This window comes from Seriola aureovittata, chromosome 23 (assembly GCF_021018895.1).
Source record: "Seriola aureovittata isolate HTS-2021-v1 ecotype China chromosome 23, ASM2101889v1, whole genome shotgun sequence".
Classification (NCBI taxonomy): Eukaryota; Metazoa; Chordata; class Actinopteri; order Carangiformes; family Carangidae; genus Seriola; species Seriola aureovittata.
In genome coordinates this window covers 3281014-3305084 of record NC_079386.1, presented here as the reverse complement: position 1 = coordinate 3305084, position 24071 = coordinate 3281014, and the positions used below count along the sequence as shown (strand labels likewise).

At 39.2% G+C, this 24071-nt stretch overlaps 3 protein-coding genes across 6 annotated transcripts; 1 reads left to right on the top strand and 2 right to left on the bottom strand.

Annotated features, from left to right (window-relative positions):
- Positions 1-569: 569 nt before the first annotated feature.
- On the bottom strand, positions 570-7482 carry drap1 (DR1-associated protein 1 (negative cofactor 2 alpha)). Its single transcript, XM_056368740.1, has 7 exons — positions 7307-7482; positions 6607-6679; positions 5883-5976; positions 5389-5514; positions 3810-3900; positions 3624-3712; positions 570-2091 (listed from the first exon to the last, which is right to left on the bottom strand). The coding sequence occupies exons 1-7, from the start codon at positions 7346-7348 to the stop codon at positions 1905-1907; spliced, it is 702 nt and encodes a 233-aa protein (XP_056224715.1). The 5' UTR covers positions 7349-7482; the 3' UTR covers positions 570-1904.
- A 63-nt stretch (positions 7483-7545) lies between these two features.
- Positions 7546-9742, top strand: c23h11orf68 (chromosome 23 C11orf68 homolog). Of its 3 annotated transcripts, none has more exons than XM_056368739.1 (3): positions 7546-7675; positions 7950-8022; positions 8495-9742. In XM_056368739.1, exon 3 carries the CDS (start codon positions 8536-8538, stop codon positions 9277-9279), a length of 744 nt encoding a protein of 247 aa, XP_056224714.1. In that variant the 5' UTR covers positions 7546-7675; positions 7950-8022; positions 8495-8535; the 3' UTR covers positions 9280-9742. The 3 variants fall into 3 exon arrangements, with proteins under 3 accessions (XP_056224714.1, XP_056224713.1, XP_056224712.1); XM_056368738.1 differs by having other exon boundaries at positions 7563-7696; XM_056368737.1 differs by lacking the exon at positions 7546-7675 and having other exon boundaries at positions 7778-8022.
- rela (v-rel avian reticuloendotheliosis viral oncogene homolog A) lies at positions 9725-22047 on the bottom strand. 2 transcript variants are annotated; one of them, XM_056368735.1, is made up of 11 exons: positions 21889-22047; positions 20086-20121; positions 19669-19814; positions 18559-18704; positions 17110-17201; positions 15913-16047; positions 14799-14903; positions 12435-12650; positions 12254-12334; positions 12066-12149; positions 9725-11723 (listed from the first exon to the last, which is right to left on the bottom strand). In XM_056368735.1, exons 1-11 carry the CDS (start codon positions 21893-21895, stop codon positions 10873-10875), a joined length of 1899 nt encoding a protein of 632 aa, XP_056224710.1. In that variant the 5' UTR covers positions 21896-22047; the 3' UTR covers positions 9725-10872. The 2 variants fall into 2 exon arrangements, with proteins under 2 accessions (XP_056224710.1, XP_056224711.1); XM_056368736.1 differs by having other exon boundaries at positions 9725-11720.
- Positions 22048-24071: the final 2024 nt, after the last annotated feature.

Sequence of the window (24071 nt, the reverse complement as noted above, 5' to 3'; positions counted from 1 at the left end):
TGTGTTGCTTGGTTGGATGGGCGGGGGGGGGGGGGGGGGGGCTGTTTAAAAAAAATAAAGAAGGCAGGAGGAAGAGGAAAGAAGCTGGACACACACTCAGGGACGACTGTAGCAGCTGCTGTGAAAGTAGAGTGTGTGCTTCTACGATGCGAACAATCAGCTCTCTGTGAAAACCTTTCCACAAACCTGTACTGTCATGTGTTTATCTGATTCAAATGCCAGGAGGAGGCTGCAAACAGCAGCTCTTGCCTTTCAGGTTGCATGAGTCATTGGCCAGTAAATCAATGGAAGATACATCCATGGGAAAGTAAAGAAATTCAAAGGAGCTGAAAAGGCACAGTATTGAATCATGACTGCAAAGGATGTCCCATGCCTGTGAAATTCAAAAATGAAATAGAGAAGCTCTTTGAAATATTTTTTGCTTAAAGATGCTGCAGGGGTCAGGTTACGTCCTTCCAGCCAGCAAATAAAGAAGTGTGTCTAAAAAAATCGCAATTGCAGATTGGCTTGATGTGAAAAGTATTTCAGGCCATTTCACTTCTGATCTGGAAAACACAACTAACCAAAACAAGAGTTGCTTTTTTTTAATTGAAATATGAACTTTATTTCACCCATACAAAATAAAAAGAATGTTAAAAGTTTACAATACAGTGTCAGCTGTCTATTTGGAAACATTTCATACTGAGACTGACATATAAATGGGGAGCCCCGTCTCTGCTTTCATTGGATACATCTAAAACAATCTAAGATAAAGGAGGATGTTACTCAAAATTGGAGGGGTGGCCAGAGGAGAAATTAGAGGGGACAAACACCTTTAAAAACAAAGTCATAGTTCAACAGTCACAGTATACTTCTGATGGCCAATTCAGGGGAATTTAATGGTCGTATAAAATAATAAAGGAGGTCTAAATGCCTGACAGCATCAAAAATAACAACACTGTAAATCTTTAACCTGCTGATATGGTTGTGGTCATGGAAGTTTACAGTTCTCTTGATAAAAAACATGAATTAAAAATAGAAACTAATTCAAAAAAAGCTGTGGCTAGCTAACCTATAGTAAAAATACACCTGCTTCCTTGTTTATGTTACAGGCTGACAATTGAATTGACTAGCAAGTTGTGGCAAAGCCCAGAAGTGGGGCTCACATCTTAACAGCAGTAATTCATAGCCAATAGATAACAGAGTAATATAACACTTCATGGGTGAGACAATGACCTCCCTTTCCCTTAGACAAGTGCTGATCACCTTTCAGATACTTAACAAGCTGTTGCCCTGAACTCATCTCAATTAACTGCCTTTGTATGAGCACCAAAGGCTGTAATAAGGCTTTAACTACCACTTACAGAATATTTCAGCCAACCTGAGGGTTTGCATGATGACTGACAAGTTCACTTCATCATGTCTACGACAGAGGATTGAGGAAGAAAGAAAAGTGCCAAAAGAAAAAGCTACAAGGCAACACAAACCACACCTATCCTGTCTGCAGGGGCTAATGGCAAAAACGGTGACGACTGCCATTTTTAATAGCCAAAATAGAACGACTGACTTGTTAAAAAACATCCGTGTTGGATTCTCCTCCTACAGTAAAATAAAACCTTTTAAAAAAAAAAAAAAAAAAAAAGAAAGAAAATTAAAACACATAATATACAACCAGTTTTCTGTCTCCTGCGGCGGTCTCTTCTACAGCCGGCTGTTGAGGGTTTTTCTGTAAGTGGGCTGCGATGAAGAGTCTTTCCCTCCTCTGCTTAGAGCAGCCGCCGCAATTACAACTTAAGAAATTGAAAATAATGTTGAAAGAGCGTGTGTGTGTTTATGTGTGTGTGTGCGTGCGTGTGTGTGTGTGTGTGTGTTTGTGTGTGTGTGTGTGTGAGAGAGCGAGTGGTGGAGGTGGCGGGCAGACGGAGCTAAGAGTCATAGTCTTCATCGTCGTCATCCTCGTTTTTGTGCGGCGCGGGGGCTGGGGGAGGCGGTGCGACACTCATCATGGAGGGGTGGGGGGCGAAGGCCATGCCGCCTTGGGGCTGTGCTGGAGCCATGCTGCCCATTGAGACCATGTTTCCCATGTGCATGTACGGGGGGGGCGCGTTTGAGCTGCGAGGGGTACAGACAGAGGTGTAAACCAGGTGTTAGAAAATCAGGTCATCAATAAATTACTGTGAAATTAAAAAAATAAAAAATAAATAAATAAATAATTTATATAGCACTTTCCTTAACAACGTTTCAAAGTGCTTTACAGAAAGAAAAAGGGGAATTAAAAAGAGAAAATACAAACAAGAGAAAAACAAACACATCACAAAACAGAATCAGTTGGATGAGAATATACTCTGTCTGTATCATGGGAAAATAAATCGCAACAAAATAAAACACAACACATCAAACATTCATAAAAGCTTGCCAATAAAGGAATGTTTTAAGAAGCGTTTTGAAAGACACTAATGATGTAACCTGTCTGATCTCAATTGGCAGACTGTTTCACAGTTTGAGGGCTCATAGGAAAATTGCATTTCTCTGTCTGAATAGTTGGCATACAATTTTTAAATGTATAATAGAAGCAGTGAACTTCCAATAGCCACATTTAGAATCAAATAATTGATATAAATCTGTCATGATTTGCTGTTAAAGTGAAAGTCAGAGGAGAAATAAGATGTTCTTCCTCTTATAAATAAAAAGCACTGGCACTCAAACCATTACTCTCACAGGTCTGGTTCTTGGTCTGGTACTGAGCAGTAGCATATGTTGGCTAATGTTAGCTAACTTTAGTGTGCAGTGGTCCTCATGATATTGAGTGTGTTCACTGACTTGATGACTCCTCTCTCCTCGTGCTACTGTTACATTATGTTTTAGCTTTCACCACTATCTTGTAATTGTCACTGGAGGCCACAGTGGCTGCTGTTAAACAAAATTAACTTTAAGATGGATTTGGTCTTGATTGATCCCATAAGTGATCAGCTCTAAATTCAAGTATGACTGCAGACAAAAGGTACTGACAACAGTGTGATGCCATCCCTCAAGGTTTATTCAGGGGTGTTCAGGAACACACTCCACATGAGGTGTAGATCCAATTGAAAGCCTTTTCACACATTAATATATAATATTGCTGGTTTCAACAGGCGGTTAAAGTGATAGCTATTTGGCGTTTTAAACAGGTGACTTATGTAAACGTTGCTCACTGGTTTTATTCTGATTCGATAGGACATTCATTGAGAGCATAACACACACACAATATCTGGTTCCTGAACAAGAGAAAGCGGCAGTGAGTTGAAAAATGTGTACGAGGTGGGAAGAATGTTTGCTCTGTTCTCAAAGGCTGCACCAGTGATGGATTTAAACTCATCATCAAATTTACATACAATTGTTCGTGTTGGAAAGGGGCTCAAATGTGTCCCTGTTCACATCGATCATCAAATTTGGTGTTCTTTCAGATAAATTGCTGGATCTTCTCTGGGCTCCTCGCTCTTATTTTATATAAACCACTTAAAAATCCCCTCGTTTTCACAAGACACAGACAAATACAGTATGAACTGGCAAAATCCCTCTCTCACTATGCAGCTTGAGAGGACAGACAAAAGACCCTAGATCCACACGGTGTCGCCAGATGTGAACTGGTTATTCTGTGTCCATACCTGTGGAATCTGGATGCAGCCTGTAGATTTGTGCTTGACTGAGAGCCATCATCCTCGTCCCCTTCTGTCTCGCTGTCTTCAGAGTCATCCTGTCTCCATCAGGGAGGAACACAAAGTGAGCCATCTGACGACAAATCTTTGAAACTGCAGATAGTTATTGGCCTCTGCATGCAAATCAACGCCCACCTCTTGCTCCGACTCTGTGCCAGACAACTTCTTGTCCTTCCCTTTGGAGCCTGCCCCTCCATTCTTGCGTCCAGATCCTGGTTTTCGACCCCTGGAGAAGAAAACAAAAGAAAAGTTATGCAATGACATATGAAGGTAGTCATTCTCTCAGCTTTTAACTAGAACTACTGCCTCGCTGTTGCATGCCTTCACCATGCAATCAAGTTGCGGTTTACATCAATGTCTGTCCAGAATCATCGAAACAATGTAGTGAAGAGTTTGAAGGAATTTAATAAAAGGTATTAAGTGTATTTTTTGATTTGTGATATAGGAATGTATAAATAAAATTGATTTGACTCTACTTTGTTAAGATGTGTTGTTCTTGTTCTGCTGTACATCTGTTGCATTAGTGTGTAAGTTTATTGAGAAAAAAAAAAGAGCCAAATTCCTTGTATGTGTTAATATACCTGACCAATAATCAAATATGGATGTTGCTGTTAAATAATGGCCAGAAAGATTTCTTTGGCAGAACATTATGATGTCACAGTGAAGTTGACTTTTGACTTCATGGATATAAAATATCATCCTATCAGAGATTTGTGTGAAATTTTGTCATAATTATTGTATGAATTCTTGAGGTCACACTGGCCTTGACCTTTGACCACCAAATTTGAATCAGTTCATCCTTGAGTCCAAGCGCATGTTTATGCCAGATGTAATCAAATCAAATCATCCCTCCTAGCATTCCAGATGTATCACACTCACAAGAATGGGACGAACGTGAGGTGATGGTGACCTTGACCTTTGACCACCAAATTTGAAATAGTTCATCCTTGAATTTAAGAGAACGTTTGTGCCAAATTTGAAGAAATTCACTCGAGGCGTTACTGAGATATCATATTCACGAGAATGGGACAGAGTTACGTACATATGGACATAACTAACCACATTTTAAAAGCTTATAAAACAATTAAAAAAATTAGAAAGTTATTCTACAGCATAAATCTGCAAGACAGTTGTGCCCAAATCGAACATTAAAATCAGTAGAGATAACTTCAAATGCGAGAATAATGTGACCAATACTGCTGGTGGAAATTTGTTGGGGTCATTTATATTCAAAGATGCTGTGACGCCACATGCCTCATTACCAAAGCCAAGCAGCTTACAACCACTTTAAATTGTATCAGAATCGAATCAGCCACACTGTTCAGTGAAAAGAAGACTTTTTACTCATTTAAGTATAACTCTGTGCCAGACTCAGCATCAATTTAGCTGCAGAGTCACTGTTTGATTTGACAGTCAATACGACTTTCTCTTCTCTACAATCCTCAATAATTAGTTCTCCCCTCTGTGAAACCGATATGTGCATGTGCCTTTTTCTTTTTGGTTTCTGTTAATGATATAATAACAAAACAAAACGAAATAAGTAATATGGTAACATTGCAAAAATGATAGTAACTGGCCTTGTGTCCATGTAAAGATAATCAAGTCATAAACCAGACCAGAGCTTAATGGTGTCAACTTTGTTGTGTTTGACTGTTTAATTCCTTGGTAGTCATGGCTACTAACATGTCGGTGTGTGTTTGAGTGTGAGTGATACCTGCGAGGGACTTTTTCTCCTCCTCCCTCCGTGTGGTTCTCTTCCCCCTCTCCCTGCATGTCCGGCACAGTTGCCACCAGGTCTTTTAAGAAATCAAACTGTTGCTCCAGTTCAATACACTGTTTTCTGTGAACATACATACACACACACTTTTTAAATCAGGCTATTGCCTCCTCTACAGACTTAAGACACACTCAGAGACGAGCAAAATGTGCACTTCATATCAAATAGAAAAAGAGATAAAATGGAATTATATATTAATTTCAAGTCACACAGTAAGATTCTCTTGGCAGATACATCTTAGTCATTGCTAGAGATACTTTAAGATACAAGGGATTTAATTTGGCGGTGTGTTGCAAATCCACTCAGCAGCGCTATCTAAGTAACAGTAGCATGGGTATGTCTTTATTTAAATCCCAAAGGAAATGAAGACATAACACCTTTTCAGCTACATTATTACACAAAATACAATTTTAATATGAACAGAAACTTACAAATGTGACGTTGTCATCGTCTTTGCATTCCTGGACTGGGTGACTTGACAGGCCTTTGTAAGCAACGATTCCAAAAACAGCTCCAAGGCTCTCGCTGATGTCTCAGTTAAGGAAAGTATGATATAGCAGGTCTATGTCCTTCATTATAATGAACAGATTCACTTGCATGGTCTAACTTACGTTGTTACTGCACGGAGCCTGAAAACTTTCAAATCTGAAAATGAAAAACATGAACAGCTTGCTTGGGTTTAACAAGCAGATTGTGACACAATCATTACAATGTTTGTATTGATACCACAAAAATAACTTCCTACTGCCAATGCCTATTATTTGAAATACTACATGACAGAGTGCCACTCAGAGTCAGACAAGGGGTGACATTTTTTTTCATCAGTTAACCTATCATTTATTTTTAAGATTATTCATTAATCTATAAAATGTAAATAAATAAATGCCCATCATGCGCTCCCTAAGAGATGTCTTCATGTTGCTTTGTGTTAAAATACAGACAAAACAATAAATCTTCATATTTTCTCTGTCAAATTTCTGTTGATCAACTGGTTTATCAAATCATTATTTTAACACCAAGTCAGACCATTAGTTTAAACACCCATGACTGAATGAAGAGTGTAATTTAAATAAATCTAACACCCCTCTGCATTCAAACTTCTCATGCAGATGATCCAGACCAAGGAGCTGTGAAGATATTTGGCAGGAAGGATACAAATAATAACGGGTACTGCTGCAGCCACTTTGCCTATTTCTTCGTCTGTCTGCATAATCTTCTTAATCCTCGCCTGTAATGACAAAAGGTTTAACTTTAAGTGTGTGCGCACACTGAGTCAATACGTGTAAATACGGTGACACCGTTTCACGATTTGTATTATAAACAGACTTGGATACAACTTTCTGTTTATCAAAACCAAAGGCCCGTTCACAACAATGTTAGCAAACTACATCATAAGGAGACTTGCACAGCATGCATGTTTAAACCCGTTAATTCCCGTCAGGATAATGAGATTTATCATAGCGTATTCCCTATGATAATCTACAAAGTTTGCTCGTTGTGCAGCTACAAACAACGTCCAGTTTCTTAGCTTGCCATGCTAAAAACAACGTTATTTAGTAGGGTAGGTAGCTAACATACGTCGCATACCTTAAATATACTGTAGCAAACACTGGGATACAAGGAAAGTTGGCCTATTCAATGAAAGTGGTAACGCTGGTATAATGCGATGTTACTTCTCACCAATGCAAATTAGATTTAGTGGTGAACTACTTCTGTTTGATGATTTGCTTGTTAGCTCTCTAAGCAACAAAACAGGCCGAATCTCACTCAAGATAGCTAGAGAAGTTAGCTTTGTATCGTACAGTTTGCTAACGTTAGCTAATCTTAACACCGGTCCAGACCGTCATAAACTTACCGGAGGGAATCTGGCGTTGTATTTCTTCTTTTTGCTGGGCATAATTAAATTACGTGGATGGCTAGCCTAAAAATAAAATACAGTATATGCTGGATTATTACTCTATATCATATGTAATTCGCCTCCACCGCGCACACACCAGATAGCGGTAGCTAGCCGGCTAACTCGTTAGCACGTCGTCGTCACTGGTTCCCTGTTGCCTGGCAGGTCAGTTTAGTTCCGCAGGGTCCCAGCGCCCTCATTTTGGAGCACACTAGGAATATAATGTAGTTCAAATGATGTTAATTCTGAGCCATTAGTGTAGCGTAAGATATATTTGACAGATACACAACAGAAAAACTAACAACCAGCACATTTGTGGACATTTTTGTACGCACCCAGAGAAACCTGGTATATTGTCATTTGTCGTTGTATTACTGCGTTGTTGAATTCAGTACATTATCCGCTTAAATTGTTAAATAAAACTACTGTTATACCAGGAGTGTATTGTATTTTTTTAACAACGCAGTTGTACTGCTTTCTTTGTGTGATGAATGTATCTAAAGCCCGAGCCGTTTCCGTAGTATGTGATTTAGTGGATAGACGGTATTAGTTAATCTGCCAGTCACTTGAATGGAGATTGTCATATCGCCCTTTGATACAGAGCGGACCATATACCATCGGGGCTGTGCTTGTACGGAAGAACAACAGTGGACAACAAACTTAAACATCTGCAGGTATGTTAAGCCTTAATATCTATTGTTTCCGATGAGCGTTCGATAATTTCTATCGTCCACAAGCAAATATGCGTGTTAATACATTAGTTGTGTTCAAAAGTCAGCTGTAAATAATCTTGGTCCAAATTCAAGAAGACGGAACATGGACGATTGGTAAAATGGCTAAGCAGCTGGTTAGCTACAATAAGACTGGAACCAAGCAAATAGAAATACTGTTTCAGTGTTTAGTCACATGTCCACTGTAGATGATGCACAAACGCAAAGGAAAAACATCTTATATTTTGTAAGAGAATCGGATGTGGATAAACGTTAGCTGTTGAACAAGTGTTGCTAATGTAGCAGGCTAGCTAGCAGCATTAGTAAACATCCGCAGGCAACCCATCTATCCAATTGTTTGGGGGCACCATAAATGAACAGAGAGGCTGCACTTTTCATTTTTCAAGTTTAATTTACAACACCTTCGTTTTAACAGGACAAGATCCAGCACTTAAATAGCCTCACACTGGCAGTATTATGGAGGAGGAAGAGGCCCCTGTCGACGGCGAGGTGGAGACCCCCTTTGCTGCAGAGACCTATGCCGCTGAGGCCATGGCTGCAGACATGGACCCTTGGATAGTGTTTGACTCGAGACGAACTCCCAGATCCGAGTTTGACGGCTGGCTGGAGAGCAACAGGCCCTCACAAGTGCACAGATTTGGCGATGAGGATGGTGGTGTCAGCCCTGTGGGGTGGATAGCTGTGCTGGGCCCGACCCACTGCCCCAGTGGTGCTGATGTTATGGGTCTTCAGGAGAGCTGGGAGAAGCTTCTGGCCAGTGGCCGGCCTGTCAGCTTCCAGACAGTGAAGGAGCTGGCCCTGAACCACGGGGTGCTCACGGGCAAGTGGCTGATGCACTTGGATTCTGGTTTTAAGTTGGACCATGCATGGGAATGTGTGGCCAGAGCAGCCCTGGATGGCAAAGTCTCCCTAGTTAAAGTCAGTCCCTATGACTCCAAGGCAGAGGGCAAGCAGGTCATTTGTGCCTATAACCAGAACTTCACTGATGAGAGCGAGGTTGTAAGGCTGGACTCTGTCATCCGTGCCACAGGGGTCAAGTGCCCTCTCTCCTATAAGCCGGATGTGTACACATACCTGGGAATCTACCGAAACAACCGCTGGAAGCTTTGTCCGACCATATATGAGAGCAAATTTGACCTGGAGTGTGTACCCAGGCGTTCCCACATTGTCAACAAAGTCACCAATCTTGAAGTAACATAAAGAGCAAGAGGATAGTTTTGTAGGATGAGTGAATGAAGAGGCACTTAGTGATCCCATGAGTTGGGTTGTGCAGTATGACTTTCTGATTGAAATTGTTTTGAAAGTCAGTGGTTGGATTTTGATCTCATGTTTTTCCTTTTGGCAAAAAGCACAAAATCTCATTTCAGTTGTCTTCTCTCGCTGTAATATTTTCTAAGTCACCTGAAAATAGTCACCTTTTTTGTATTGAATATATTGTATTCATGTGAGAATATTTGTATTGTTGAGGTTCTGTTTGTAACACACTTACACTTACCTGACCAATAGGGTGGCTAAAGAAATCCTTGATTTGTATGCACATCATCAGGGGAAAATTTGCATCCAATGAAGCATTTCTGTTTGATTTTGATACCTTTCTGTCATTTTTTGACTTTACCTTTTGCTTACAGAGTTGCCAAATAAAATCTACTTTTGAAGACCTTTATTTTTATGCAGTTTCTTTTTTTATTGCCAAGAAAAGTGTTTTTTAGATTTTGACAGAATTCATCATTCATGACAGCGAAAAATTGCATATAGTACAATCTGCTTACATCATCCTAGTATAAAACCACATAATGCCATCTCAATAAAGCAAATTAGCAATTTGACCTACAGGTCTAAAACTGTTGAGTTAAATGGTAGCCATATGGATAAAATAACTGGAAAAACTGGTTAGAGACCAGAGGAAGACCTGATACAGCTCTGTGAGTGTGATGCATGAACTTTTGTACTCTTCTGTGCTATAAGCATGTACTTATTAATGTTGCTTGTTTGATAATTATTTACATATAGACCTTCATTTGGCTCTTAAAACATTACTACCATAGTATTTTGCTGAGAGGCACCTGTGTACAGACAGTGGTTACAGTTACTGCCGACAGTCAGAAAACATTCTATTCAGTTACAAAGTACTACATGGGGATATTTAATTAAATGACAATAGATATTATTTGCATTGACTTGCCTCTAGGTTGGATTAAATTCTATATACCAGCCGCTTTGTTTAAAATAAAAAAGCAGACTAAACAGCATTTTAATTAGAGACAGTGATTATCACATTAACACTGATCAGCTCTGCCAGAATTGTTACAAGGACAGTAAAAACATGCTTAACATGTTACAGGGAAACATCTTAACAGATGCCATCAGCAATTGATCTTATCTGATCTGATTGTCTTTTTAAAACAAACATTTGTGGTGAATCCATCTTCTACCACTGTGTTGACACTGGCTGAAACAGTAAATGATTGATGCTAAACAAAGAAAGAAATCTGATTATGTTCTGTCCTGTGTTTTATCATTTGTCAGACAAACTGTATATAAAGCCTGGCAAACCCCGTTAATTGAATACCAAAAAATGTCTTTGCTGGTATTTCAAAAAGCAAGTCCACAGTGAACAGTTCTGCTACATTCAGTCTCCTCCAGCCCTTCATGTCCACCTTGTTTCCTTTCTGTCCTTGGTAATAAAAAAGGAGTTTTAGTCCTGATGGCGAAGTGGGCAGCTCACATGGTCTATGTCAATGTGTCTGTTATAAAAAAATAAAAATAAAAAAAAAAGAATCACATGGACAAACTTTAAGTCTGGTGTCCTGACACATACCCAGCTTGGCTTTCGCTGTTAAAAATGGAAATAAGACGATCCTCGTCAGCAGACATCAACTCATCAAACTCATCCAGCACAGGGGCCTGGTGGTTGTTGTTGTTGGATGCCATGATAATCATGCTCTCGTTCTGGAGCAAGTTGACAATGCTGTTGGGGTAATTCATCCAGGTGCTACCTGGTTGGCTGGCAGGGTCAGAAGTGTTCTGGGATACTGTGTTCTGGGCAGCAGCGGAGGAGCTGGGAGGGGCGGCTTGTTGACATGAAGCTTGGGCCAACATTGAGGCGCCATTTCCAGCCTCGCTGATGAGGCGGGGGTTCAGAAGGTCCTCAAAGTCATCCATGTTTAGGCTGTCCAGGGTACCTGGGGCCTGGGCTTCAGGAAAGATAGGGAATTCTGGGATATCATCATCATCCACCCGGAACTGAGGGGCCTGGAGGGTGAAGGAGCTGCTGGCCTGAGAGGAGACAGTGGTCCCCTGAGAAGGTGTGGGCTCCTGGGCCATGGCTGAGGAAATGTTGGGGAAAAATTCATGAAGGTCTGACAGGTTGACAGTGGAGAAGTCCTGGTTGGCAGTGGAGGTGGTTGTAGAGGAGGAAGAGGAGGAAGATGGCGCCTGACTTATTGTGAAGTTGGCCACTGGAGTGGCTTTGGGCTGGGGGCCCAGGTTCAGGCTCTCCATGATTTTCCATGTTTGGTTTGTAGTCACAGCTGAGCTGGAGGGAGAGGCCTCTACCTTGGGCTGGATGGAGAAAAGCTGGCCTGGCTGAAAGGAGTATGAAGCCTGGGGTTTCACTGCACTGGCAACAGGGGGCACCACAGCTGCTGAATACACACAGACAGACAAGCAAGTTGAGTTCCACTACTCAAAATCTCATCTCTGTAGTATAACATATTTTGTCTGACTAACACTCTAAAACTCACAAATATTAATATACATATATATATATATATACCCTTAGAATGGAGAAGCTGAAACCAAAGAATGTTTGACATTTCTGCCTGGTAAATGACTGAAACAACTGATTATCACAATAGTTGCCAAATAATTTTCTGTCAATTAACAATTTAATTAATCAACTTTTAGGTCTAATAAAATCACAGCCCATCTGAGCAGGGATTGAAAAGGATCTCCATATGTGACATCAACAATATAAACAGTCTCACCAGCTTGTGGGTTCATTGATGGAGGCTTGGCTGTGACTGTTCTCCTTGCTGGGCTTATGTGCCGTCTATCTTGTGGAATGGACACTGAAATTGTAATAGATATGATTATATTACATTGCAACTGAAAAAAATACTATTGCCTTTTACCTCATTATATTATGGCAGACAAACAAATCTCATCAACGTACCACTAGACAGCATGGGTCCCAGCTTGAGGCTCTGGAACATGTCTCCTGTACGTTTTCTCTTCTCACTCAGTCTGTATTCATCTACAGGGGCCATTTTTAAAATGCAGTTATAAGACGCAGTTTGGATAGTTAATAAACAAATTCAAGTATCATTTGGAAGCATGAGAACACCGCCTCCTACCTGGGTCAGAGGGCAGGTACTGGAAGTCCATTGGCTCACTGACTTCGCGGTCAGAGGGCCGGCGGAGCTGCATCTTGACTCTAATGGGCTCAGTGAGATTAGTGTCGCGGTAGGGCGGTGTACGGAACACAATGGCCACCTGCCTGTGGACATCGGCCTGTGAGAAAGTGCCCTTTCCCTCCCAGGAGTCCTGGAAGAAACGCACCTCGATGTCCTCTGTAGGGAAACAGAAAATGGAAGTATAAGATACTAAACTGACTTCAAAGAGGAATCAAAATCAGACATTGAGTCATTTCAGCTCTGAGGTTTACCATTGACAGAGCACAAGAGCTCAAAGTCCCTGAAGTGTTGCATCACCTTTGCTGCTATGCTACACAAAGTCTGACGAGAGCTTACAAACCGTGTAATTAGCTTCAGCTGTTAAACTTCATGTAGGAAGAGGCTTAATGTTTAAATGACAATGTAATGGCTCCACTTGTTGTGAGAATGGCTACATGACATTCTCCTGCAAAGACGAGGACAAAGAGTTTCATGATCTAGTCTATGAAGGCTTCACAGGCTGTTTTCACACTGATGCAATGTGCATCTCAGGCTAAGTCTCCCACAGCTCCAATTTCCAAAATACAAAGAACATGGTTTATTGCATGCTCGCCTGCCTTGATCAAACTGCTGCAAACAATGAAGGGAAAAGACTGATAATGATCAAATGTTTTAGTTTTGTGTTAATTAGGAAAAGATAATGCAAAGAAACCAAAAAAGATGAAGCGATAAAATGTTCACCAGGAGTAGGGAAGTGAAAGTTTAAAGAGTTGGGTTCTATATCAGCAGCACAGCACCACACTGATGTGAATCCTATGGTATACTTCAAAAACTTTACATTTTTTCAAGGAAAATCATGCAGGTGTTTTCATATTCCGTACATGAACACCAGAAGCATAGACAGTTAAGCAGTCACTAAACACACTGGGGATTTATTAAAAAAAAAAAAAAAAGAAAAATGAGAAGTGGATCTACAATTTGAGGAAGAAAGCTTTTGGATTTTGTGATAAAAGTCACTAAGTGGTAACATGGCTGCTTTGCAGTGCAAGTGCAGCGACAGGCAAGAAAACCTCACATGTGCAACAATAGTGGTGGCCCAAAATACCAGTGCACACAGGTTGTATGCAAAAGCAGAGTTTTTTTGGGATGCATACTTAAAGCTGGGGAGGCCTACAGGATCGAGCTGAAAATGCAAAATAGACCTTATAAAGCTTCATTAGCAACATTAGCATTAATTTGGAGTCATGTCTCTGGCCAGCTTCATGAATTTAAGTCTGATATTCACTCTCTCTTTAGTTGTGTTTTGGCCTCTTGTGAAACATATCTGGCTCTTGCGTTTGAGCTCTAAATGCTCTACTGTTTTCACTAGTTATCTGCTAATATTGTCTGTCTGCCATTGGGTGCTGAGCAGGTAGACCATAGTGGTCCATTTTCAGGAGCTTTTTGACTGAAAGCACTCACTATTGTGGCAGGAAATGAGGTTGCAGGCAGGAAAACCAAAACAATGAGCTAGAATAGGCTAAAGCTCTCACTAATGCTGCAGGCTTGGTTTATAATTTTAATTCTTGATACAATATTCACATATAAATATTGATTAGTGCTTTAACATCAATTTGAGGGGTGAGGAGTAGTGACTGGTGAATAAGGTAATCGCTGCATAGTAAAAAATAAATACTGTATTAGGTTTAACTTAATGAATAAAAACAAGCATTTGTTACTTTCAAGCTTCAGTATAACTTGCGAACAGTGTCTGTAATGTTGCATTTTAATATGAGATTTACTTCTCTGTGGTGTCAAGGGAAAGTAGGCGAACAATCCTTCTGGTAATAAGAGATTGGTGTAATCAGTTTTTGTGTATGTTGGCTAACAATCCTTTTTATTAAATCAATGCCCTAAGTCATTACCTGTGTTACTCATATTTCCTTCTATTCAACTGCACTTCTAAAGAAGGAAATTGGACTATGAATGTGTAATTTATGAGGTTATCTTTTCTATCATCTACAAGGAAAGAACATAGAAACTCTGTGTAACAATGAACCTGCGTTTCACGCTCACTTACTCAAAAAGAGCCAGTGTATTGTCAGTATAATATCTCGCTTTTGTATCTGGGTGGGTGTGATGGGTTTACACCTTCACTGCTATGACTGATTGCAAGCTTTACAAACACCTCAGTCAGTTCTGAGTTCTATTTATGGATTGTTAAACATGAAAGTAAAGGTTCAGAGTTATGAACAAACTTCCTGTGCTGCACGGGGCTGTTGTTCATACCGGCACACAGTGGCAGAATAAAATGAAAGACCATTGTACGGTACAGGCATAGTGTACCTTTTTGCACTTTGTCACACAGCAGAAAGATTTCATCCCCTCCCTTGCAGCTTCCAGAGTTGCGGTTGACTCGGCAGATCTTCAGCTCAGCTGTGTTTGGGGCCCCTGCCACATGGAACAAGCGTGAACAAATATACCAGAGCTACCGATTAATACCAGACACAGGTCAATCATACAAAATTCTGTTCTTTGCTCTGTAATATAGCGAACCTCGAAATCTTTTGACAGACAAACACAATTAAATACCTGCCTTTACAGATTGTATATATTTTTTTTTATTTAATCTTGATTCCTCTACAGGGAAGCAAAAAGCTAATTTCTAAAACCATCTACTTACTTTACTCAAAACTACTGCTCATTGTGAAAAACTCAGCCTTGCTTTAATTCAAATAGTGAATGTCACATTTCAGAAGTGTGGGCAAAATCATATGGAGACAGTGGTCAAAGAAGTGCTCAGATCTTATTCTGAAGCACAACCCCCTACACTGGGAAAGTACTCCACTACAATAAGTACCTCAAATTTGTACGTAAATTAAGTAAATTTACTTTGTTACATTTACATCTTTGAGACAATTATTTATATTGACGATTTATAGCAACTGTACATATTAGCATTAGCACTGTGGAGACTGCTGACTTTTGGTGCAAATAATCTGAATAATCTACAAAGAGCAACAATCGTGGAGATTGAAAAACAAAAATTACTAAAAACAATTTTTGTTTGTGCAAAACATATGGAGATGTCTTGGTGACACATGCACAATAAACAAATCTGAACGAGAATGTACAGAGAATTTCAAAATGTTTTGTTGATGTTTCATGTCGTCATGACATTTCAATAAATGTAAGTGTTGTAAAAATAATATTTAGACAATGATTTATCCCCAAGAAATGGATTTTAAAAAAGATTCTCTAACTGTATCTGTATTTTGAAAGGTTTTGAGTTTTTAAAAAAGTTGAACTTGTTTTTTGGGGAATATGCAAATTAAAAATGGTCAGAAGATATTGAAGAGCACACTATTGATATTAATATTAATGTTAAAAAGTTACCATCAATTCAACTTTAACATACAGTTTATTAGGAAATGTGTATGTATATGTGTTTTCCGCTCACTGTTGTCATAAATGGGCTGTGATACCACAGGCTCCAGAGGAAACAGCTCCCCTGTAGGCAGAGTGATGGAGGCCTGGAAGCAAAGCCGCACTGAATTCAGGTCAAACTCTTCCTCCCACACCTTCGCCTCAGGAACTGCAGCCAAGAAAAAGCAGAGTTAGGGTGGGGTGGACAAACAGGCAACACAGCAGTCTGGCAGAGCACTGCATCCTGTCATATGTAGGCTATCTGTATTTTAGTATCAAAGCAGGGTGAAAGGAGCAGATTAAACTTCCTTTTTAATGTTGTTATTGTAACTCCCAATAAAATTTTTTAAACTAGTTATCACAACCACAGCAGTCACGAATACGAACATGTAGTTTACTTATTCCACACAGGAGAGTGGATTAGTAAAACTTCTCTCTCCATCAGAAATAAAGTGTATTATAAATTATGCACACTGTGAGAGGAAGAGAGACAGTTTAAAGTTGGAGGTTTGCTGGTCGTGTTCAGGTGGATGATTAACACATATGTTTGTGGGTTGGTCAGTGCGAGTGTGGGTAGCAAAAAAAACCCCTGACCCACACATGACTAGTGGCTATCACAGCTAATGCTACCTACCCAGTTAGCTATTTCTTAACCCAGCAAAGGTAAACATTATACTAGCTACAGGTTGAAATACAAATGTGTTGTATAAACAGGAAGCTAAAGATATAGATATCACAATCCCCATAAAATGTACAGTAGCTAGCTTAATGTTAGCCACGAAGTTAGCTAAAAACCTATCCAGGTACGGTATTTTACCATTGTTTTGCATGAGAGCAGCCATTTTCAAGCTAGTTCGTTAGCCTCGCAAGATGATTTACTGTGTTATTGCAAAGTTATCAGCATTTGAAGTAATTTTTCGGAAGAATGGGCATTTTTAGTTTTTTCAAGCAGATGAAATGATGACATTAATTTCAGATTGCCACATTTAAAGTCTTTTGGTTTTAGAATTTTAAATGGCATTACATTTACAAAAGCACGTTTGTGCTGGAAATCTCCGTTCTAGTTGAGAAAACTTCAGCAAAATAAAAGACTTACATTTGAGTGGGACATTTGGGGACTCTCTCCACTCAGCACAATAACTTTTTACACAATGACAGATTTAACAGAAGAAGGGCAACGAAACAGAAAGCTCTTTGTGTTGTACACTCATCTTTAACCATGACTACTTACTGTTGAAGGGGTTGTTATTTGTCTGCAGCCTGCAAGTGATGGCCTCATTCACATCCTTCTTCTTCACACACTGTATGCCCAGGTTCTGAAAACTGAAAGAAGAAGAAAAGAACTGCTGTAGTATTTAATACTATGAGTTCTTTTGCATTTATGATTCTTTTTACTGGACCAACACATAACTGTGGCTATACAATTTACAGTTTACACATACCGTGGTCCATTAACCCAAGTTTTAATCTGCTTTGGACATTTCTGCTCCCATAAAAGCCACATTTAAAAATAATAATGCATCATCATTATGGATCACTGACCACATCCTAAGCTCAGAGGACAGCTGAGGGGAGTAGGGTGGAAGTGGAAAAATACTGGACTTCAAGTGCGCTTCCAATAAATTAATATTTTTAGACATCAGTTACTATAATAAGCTTGTTAACAATGTAAAAGTGTGATACATTTAAGATTTTTTGCCTTGGCAAACCGGTAGTCACCTTTTAAACTCACTTAGAGTGAATTACTTAAACTCTTTTTATAAAGATTTTATCTTTTTTAACTGACATTTTATTTGATCATAATTCATCTATTAGTTCCACTGCTTTTACTCCTTTTTTAATTTCTTGCTTGGATCCTCGAATTGCGTAATCACAAGATGATGTTGTATTATCTCATGTTTCTTAGATTCTTTTGGTGGGTATGTATTGTAGCTTTTCCTAGTCTGATAATAAAAGTGAACACCTCCCTTCATACTGGCTGAATTCCTACACAGTTACAGTTTCAAAACAGTGTCCACTGATTACTCAAAAAAAAAAAACAGGCTTAGATCCTTCCATCTACAATGATCAGAGATCTGTTTCCACACTTCAGACTCCTGTCGCCTACAACTGGAGATTAACTGCTGTATCACTCTACATCTGCTTTTATCAAAATATCAATATTTTTAAGTGACTCAATATAAACTTGTACACTTACTCACCCTGTATCACAACACTGGCAGTGAACTGCAGCACATGCAGTTTGTTTGAATTTCATCACACTTGTGATGAAGATAGACAAACAAAATTTTCTCTAGCCAGACGGACTGGTGCAATTATGTTACGTTAAGTTTAAATATTTAGCAATTAAAGGGATCTGGTCTTATCAGTCGCTGCTGTCTGCCACCATTTTTACTTCCCTACTACTATTTCCTACTGTTTTAAAGTGCAGCTGAAAGAAATCAAAGTCATTGGGCAGTTTATGCTGTTAATGTTTTACTCAACTCCAAACCCAAGATGAAGCCAGCAACAGTGAACACGTCATCTCCCACAAATAATGAAGGCCTTTTCTAGGTCAGTGTCAAACAAATACCAAACACAGTTTCTCCCGAGGCAGTTCAGTGTAATTTTGAAACACGGGCATGAAGTTGCAACAAATTCCCCACGTTTCTCTAAATAGTGTGAAAAGAACAACGCTTACCTGTGTATTCTTCTCTCCTGCAGGTCGGCCTCGTAGTAGCCATGTTTGCAGTCCTTCCCAACAAGTTCATGGGGGTGAGGCTTGTGCGGTGCGTTCTTTGTTACCAGTGAAATGCGAACACGCAAGGGGCCGCTGTAATTGTGCACCTGATGGAGGAAATGTGTCATACTTTAATGATTTGAAAAGATATTTTTTTAGATGGGTGGATACTTGCTTGCAATCGTCTGGCATCCTGGTTGTTCCACACTTCTTCTATATAAGAATGATGGTGGCCACACTTCTCATGGTTTTTGCTCTGTTATGCATTGACCTTACATAGAGAGGTGTGTGTGCTTCTGATTGAACTGACCACAGGTGGACTCCAACCAAGGTGCAGAAACCTCTCATAGATGATAAAGAGAAATGGGAGGAACCCGAGCTAAATTTCAAATGTCATAGCAAAGTGTCTAAATATTTATGTCAATGTGAAATTTCGATTTTTTTCCTTTATAATAAATTTGCAACAATTTTTAAAACTAATTTGTTTTCAATTTGTAACTATGGTGTCTTGAGTGTAGATTGAAGTGGGAAAACGTAAAGGGTCTGAATACTTTCCGAATGCACTGTACACTATAGCAACTGCATATTTTATCATGCTTTAGCACATGCCTTGATCTATTTTGGATAAATCTATCTAAAGTACACACATTGGTTTTTGTACCTTTTTTCACAACCGTCCTATTTACGCTAAGTATATATATCTCAGTCTAAGTTTTTTGGTTTGTGGCTGAAACAATCATATATCTAATGATGTTACTCATTGTGTCTATTGCTACCGTGTTTATTTCTGCTGTGATGTCAACATGAACAACATGATAACCTCCTCAAGTTTTGCTATGTTCAGTTATGTTGTGCAAACCCTTGACATTCCTAACAAAGATGTTCCTTTTGCTGCAAGAGTTCATTCAGCCCTGACCTGCCCCCCCCCCAGTGCCTCTAGGTCCACACTAGGTATGCGGACAAGTATGTCAGAGTAGTACGGTAAAGTAAAGACGCAGTTTTATATCACCTAATCTACATTAAAAGTTTCACAGCTAGAAGACATGTAGCAAAAAGTTGTGTCTGACTCACCTTGATGGCTGGGTGAGTCTTAGTGGTGTCATTGCTTTTCTCTCCAGGAATGCTGCCGGCTGAGCGTCCTTCGCACTTATACCTAAATCTCATCCCCCTCTGCTTTGGCTGCTCAATGATCTCTATGAAGGGGTTCGCTGTTTGGACTGATGCACCGGCAGAAGGAAGAAGAAGAAGAAGAAGAAGAAGAAGAATCTGGCTTAAATGTCACTTTTGGAAATCCAAAAGCACGGTGGTCAGATTGTGCAACTGCCCATCTACACTGCTTCACCTCTATCAGTTAGTAAACACAGAAATAGCTCTGTCATTGATCACCAGTACAGAGAGTGTCGAAATGTTTACTCATGAAAACGCTGTAGTCAATATGAGAACTGATTCATGCATAACATTGATCATTTGCGGGAAATAGCTTCTTACCTGGGTTGAGTGGGGTCATGCCCCATCCATACACACCTGTGGTGGGCAACAAGAAAAGAAAATTTAACCCCCTTAGAGAAAATAGCAGATCACCATGTATAGTAATGACAGACAGGGCACAGTGGCAACATACATGACAAAAACCAAAAACAGCCTCACAACGTATTTTTGGTTTAGTAAGAGTTTGTCATTTGTGGTGTGGTCTGGGTGGAAAACATCTCAACAGTGCTACGTCCAAAGAGGTCAAGGGACACTGAGATGCGAGGACTTCCCAGTTAAATATAATTACTCATCATAAACTGCCTGCCATAAGATAAAGAAGAAGAAGTGCCAAGTAAAGCAAACAAAGACGGGCAGGGTGTAATATCAGTGTCACATTACCCGTCATGTTATGAGAAGCCCCCATTGTGATTGAAGAGCAAGGCAGCACCAGCACTCTAGTTTCAGGTTCCTGAAGGTTAATGTATTGTTGAGATTCATAGAAACGAGTGAAGTGTGACATATGATCAGGTGATTAGAGCTCCACCCATCACCTAGTAGGACTTGTTCAATTTCAAAGCGTGAGTGGGATGCTTTCCAAGTTGTAACAAGCCTGATTCCCGGCCTAAGACCAAAGCAATACAATGTGGGGAAAAAACGTTTTGTCCAAACAGTGACAAATGAAAAGAGTCACTGTTAAAAGTTATGTAATGTAAGATTAAAATGAATTATTATGGATCTTAGACTTGGACAAATAATAAATAGTGTGTAATAATTGCACTTTTGACTATTTATTTGAAATATATCCCAGTTTATTCATTGAGACTGGATGTTGGGAAAGTGAAGGTGCCCATAAAAATAACTGAATGTGTTAATATAACAGCTGAAACATCTGGGACACTTTGAGTCACTGTCACTCTAATTGCCCTGAAAGGTGTCAATGCTTTAACAAGCTTGTCATGCCTGTCACATGCATTGTTGACCTGTGTGATATGATTTTGTCTTAATGATCCTATCCATGTTCTAGATATGGATAAATCGTGTTTATCAACAAAGTCAATCTCTTGTTAGGTTTTCATCCTAATCAGGCAAAAAAAAAACAATATAAAAACTTGGTATTTATTTATTTATTCTCTTAAAAGCAAAGGAAACTGTGATGTAAAATATACACATGGGCAGATTTTAATCGTAAAATGACACTCTTCACTTCGGCATATATTTGCCACAACAACAACCCGTATCTCATCACACTTTGTGCAAAAATATGGTGCGTAATTTCCATAATTTCCATCCACTAAAATTGAGGTGGGCGGTTGCTAGCAGCGTGGGCCGATGGTAACAGGGGAGATTTTTAATTGAAACGAATGCAAGCTGGTGTCTAACATCTTAGCGGAATTGAAGATATTTTTTTCACAATGAGTGACAACTTTTTAAAATGTGATATGTAACTCGTATATGTCCCAGAATAGACAGATAACCGTTAAATTGCCAATTTTTTAAACGGAGTTTGGCATTTCTTGTTGCATGAGGTGGACAAACACATCAGGCCTCTTGGCAGCTCTACACGGTTTGGTTCACCCGTGCCAGATAAGTAAGTCAGCGACAGAAGAGTAAACATATTAAATCTGACATCAGATAAATTAAGCTAGTAAACGCGCTATTTGTACGTTAGCTTACTGTCCGGGAACAGCAGACTCCTCCTGTTAGCAAAACCCAGCGGTAGCGGGGCTTTCCCCTGTGCGCAAAACAACTCCCTGTACAGTTTCACCTCCAGAGTCTGAGCTGGGTAAACAGCTCGAACAAATAAAAATCAGCTCCACTTACCGTCCATGGCTGTGTCTGATTCAGACTTAGGCTTCTCCCGCCACGACCCAGCTTATCTGTTGTTTAGTTGTTGTTGTTTTTTCCAACTAAAAGACGGTGCAAACACGACAGAGGAGACTCTAAAAACTTCTTTACAGGGCTGTTCTGTCGCCTCCTTCGCTCCACCTACAACTGTGTCCAAGACTGCTCAGTAAAGCTAAACGCAGGTATAACACATGTTTCCGGTAAGAACAGCGCAAAAAATACAACACCTACTGACGAGCATTATGCTGCAACATTATTTTTTGATGACTTCACTCTGTAGTAGGCTTCATGAAAATGTAACTTAATTGTCTTCATGAAAATGTCTTTCCCACAGTGGGCTATTTATTATTTTTTAATTTCCTGTTTTCCATTCATTTAAGTTGCTTATTCATTTGGACAAGTAAACAAGGCAGTTTTAAATAGAAATAGTAAAAAATCGAATTTCAGTTTTTGAATTAGGATATCTTAAGTGTTTTACAATACTGTCATTGTCAAAATATTATTACATCTTTAAACCAAAAAATGTGATTTAAAGATGAATAACAAAACAAAGCCTCTAAATAAAGCTAATGCATTTCATGTACTAGTTTAAAAAATATTGGTGGTAAAGTTTATATTTAAGTACTGTACCACACGTTTTCCACTGAAATATACAGAATAATGGTAATGAAACTGTTCAGGAAATGGCAAATATATTTCTATAACCAAAAAATCTTAATTCAACAAATATTTAAAAGTAAAAATGTAATTGTACCATTTAAAAACAATACATGATGAAACATTGAGTCTTCCTTGAAAACAAATTAGTACTTTGACAGTGCATTTCATGATTTGTGTATAAACTTCACTCCATGTGAATATTTGGGATCTCTTTTCTTTTTTGACTTTTTCTTTATTAATCATAATGATAATATTTTATTTAAGTAATTAGGAAATAATAAAGGCCAATTTGTAACATTTTAGGTAATAAGGCCATTAAAACTTATGCTATTATTTTGAAGAGAAGTCGTCTGTTTCCGGTGTTATCCTCTGGCTAGCTTGACAAGGTGAACCCGCTTTTCCTCTGCATTGCAACTTGCCACCACCCACTCAAAACAGTGCGGAAATACCCAGATGACGGACTTGAAAGGAACAGAAAAGTAAGTTGTGAGTGGGAGAGGCAATAACATAACTTCTGGCTTTAGTCATAACCTGGAAGAGAGTTTTAGACCGGATCCATCTCAGTCTCTGCCAGTAGTTTATTCTCAGGGTTTTCTGCTGTAAACAGACTCGTTAATGCAAAACATCTACTTGTAATAATCCTTTTTAAAAAAAAATTTTTATGACAATTTTTATTATTGACCCATACTACAAGTTTCCAATCAGCTGGTGTAAAAAACACAGTTACAGGCTTTAACACTGGCAAGGCAGTTACAGCATTATTTGTTCATTATTTCATTTGTTCGACTGAGGACAATGTAATTCTTCTATTATTTAATCACGAAATAATCAGAAAACACAGTTTATTTGAGAAATGTATATATATACATATTCTGGCCAGGAGAGAGCGCTGCCGGTGAATAAATCAGGATCTGCTGTCTGAGCATTTATCCTTTCATATTTAGTGACTAGCCCTTAATCATGCTTCTTTGGTGTTAACTTTCCCACCGTTTTCTTCATTTCATATTCACTTATGTTGACAAAATTGTGTCTGCACAGATTCTCATTCTCATGCAGGAGGCCAGAAATAAGAAAGAAGCTGAAATATCAAATTGTTACAAAAATTGTCAGCTGAGTTAATGAAATAAAAAAATCTCTACCCATACATTATTATTATTATTATTATTATTATTATCAAGCACAGCAACTTGTTGGCTATAGCCATGGCTATACTGATGCTTTCAAATGTCGTCGGAATTACACATACGACTTGTTAGAAAACAAGAAAAAGTTGCATAGAATTAAGAAGGTGGGAATTCCATTTCTTCGGACTGAGTTTCCATGTTGCCCCCTGTTTGTATGGGTGCCACTTGGGCGCTCAGGAGGCTTCTCACGGTCTATACTAATACAGGTATATGTCTGTTTTAAACTTTCAAATGCTTAGTGCATTCTAGGATTTTCCATGAGGGTGGGGTTACTCATTGCAATGTCAAGTTGTATCTTATTGTTGTCTTTTGTTG

Excerpts from the sequence above, each read along its gene's own strand:
- rela (XM_056368735.1), bottom strand. Across the intron at positions 19,815-20,085 it reads CATGACCCCACTCAACCCAG|TCCAAACAGCGAACCCCTTC; the intron begins GTAAGAAGCTAT and ends CCGGTGCATCAG. Across the intron at positions 16,048-17,109 it reads AAATAACAACCCCTTCAACA|TTCCTGAGGCGAAGGTGTGG; the intron begins GTAAGTAGTCAT and ends TCTTGGCTGCAG.
- c23h11orf68 (XM_056368739.1), top strand. The coding sequence starts at position 8,536 with ATGGAGGAGGAAGAGGCCCCTGTCGACGGCGAGGTGGAGACCCCCTTT.
- drap1 (XM_056368740.1), bottom strand. The coding sequence starts at position 7,348 with ATGCCCAGCAAAAAGAAGAAATACAACGCCAGATTCCCTCCG. Across the intron at positions 6,680-7,306 it reads ACAACGCCAGATTCCCTCCG|GCGAGGATTAAGAAGATTAT; the intron begins GTAAGTTTATGA and ends TTGTCATTACAG. Across the intron at positions 5,977-6,606 it reads AGCAGTACCCGTTATTATTT|CGAGAGCCTTGGAGCTGTTT; the intron begins GTATCCTTCCTG and ends CTGAGACATCAG.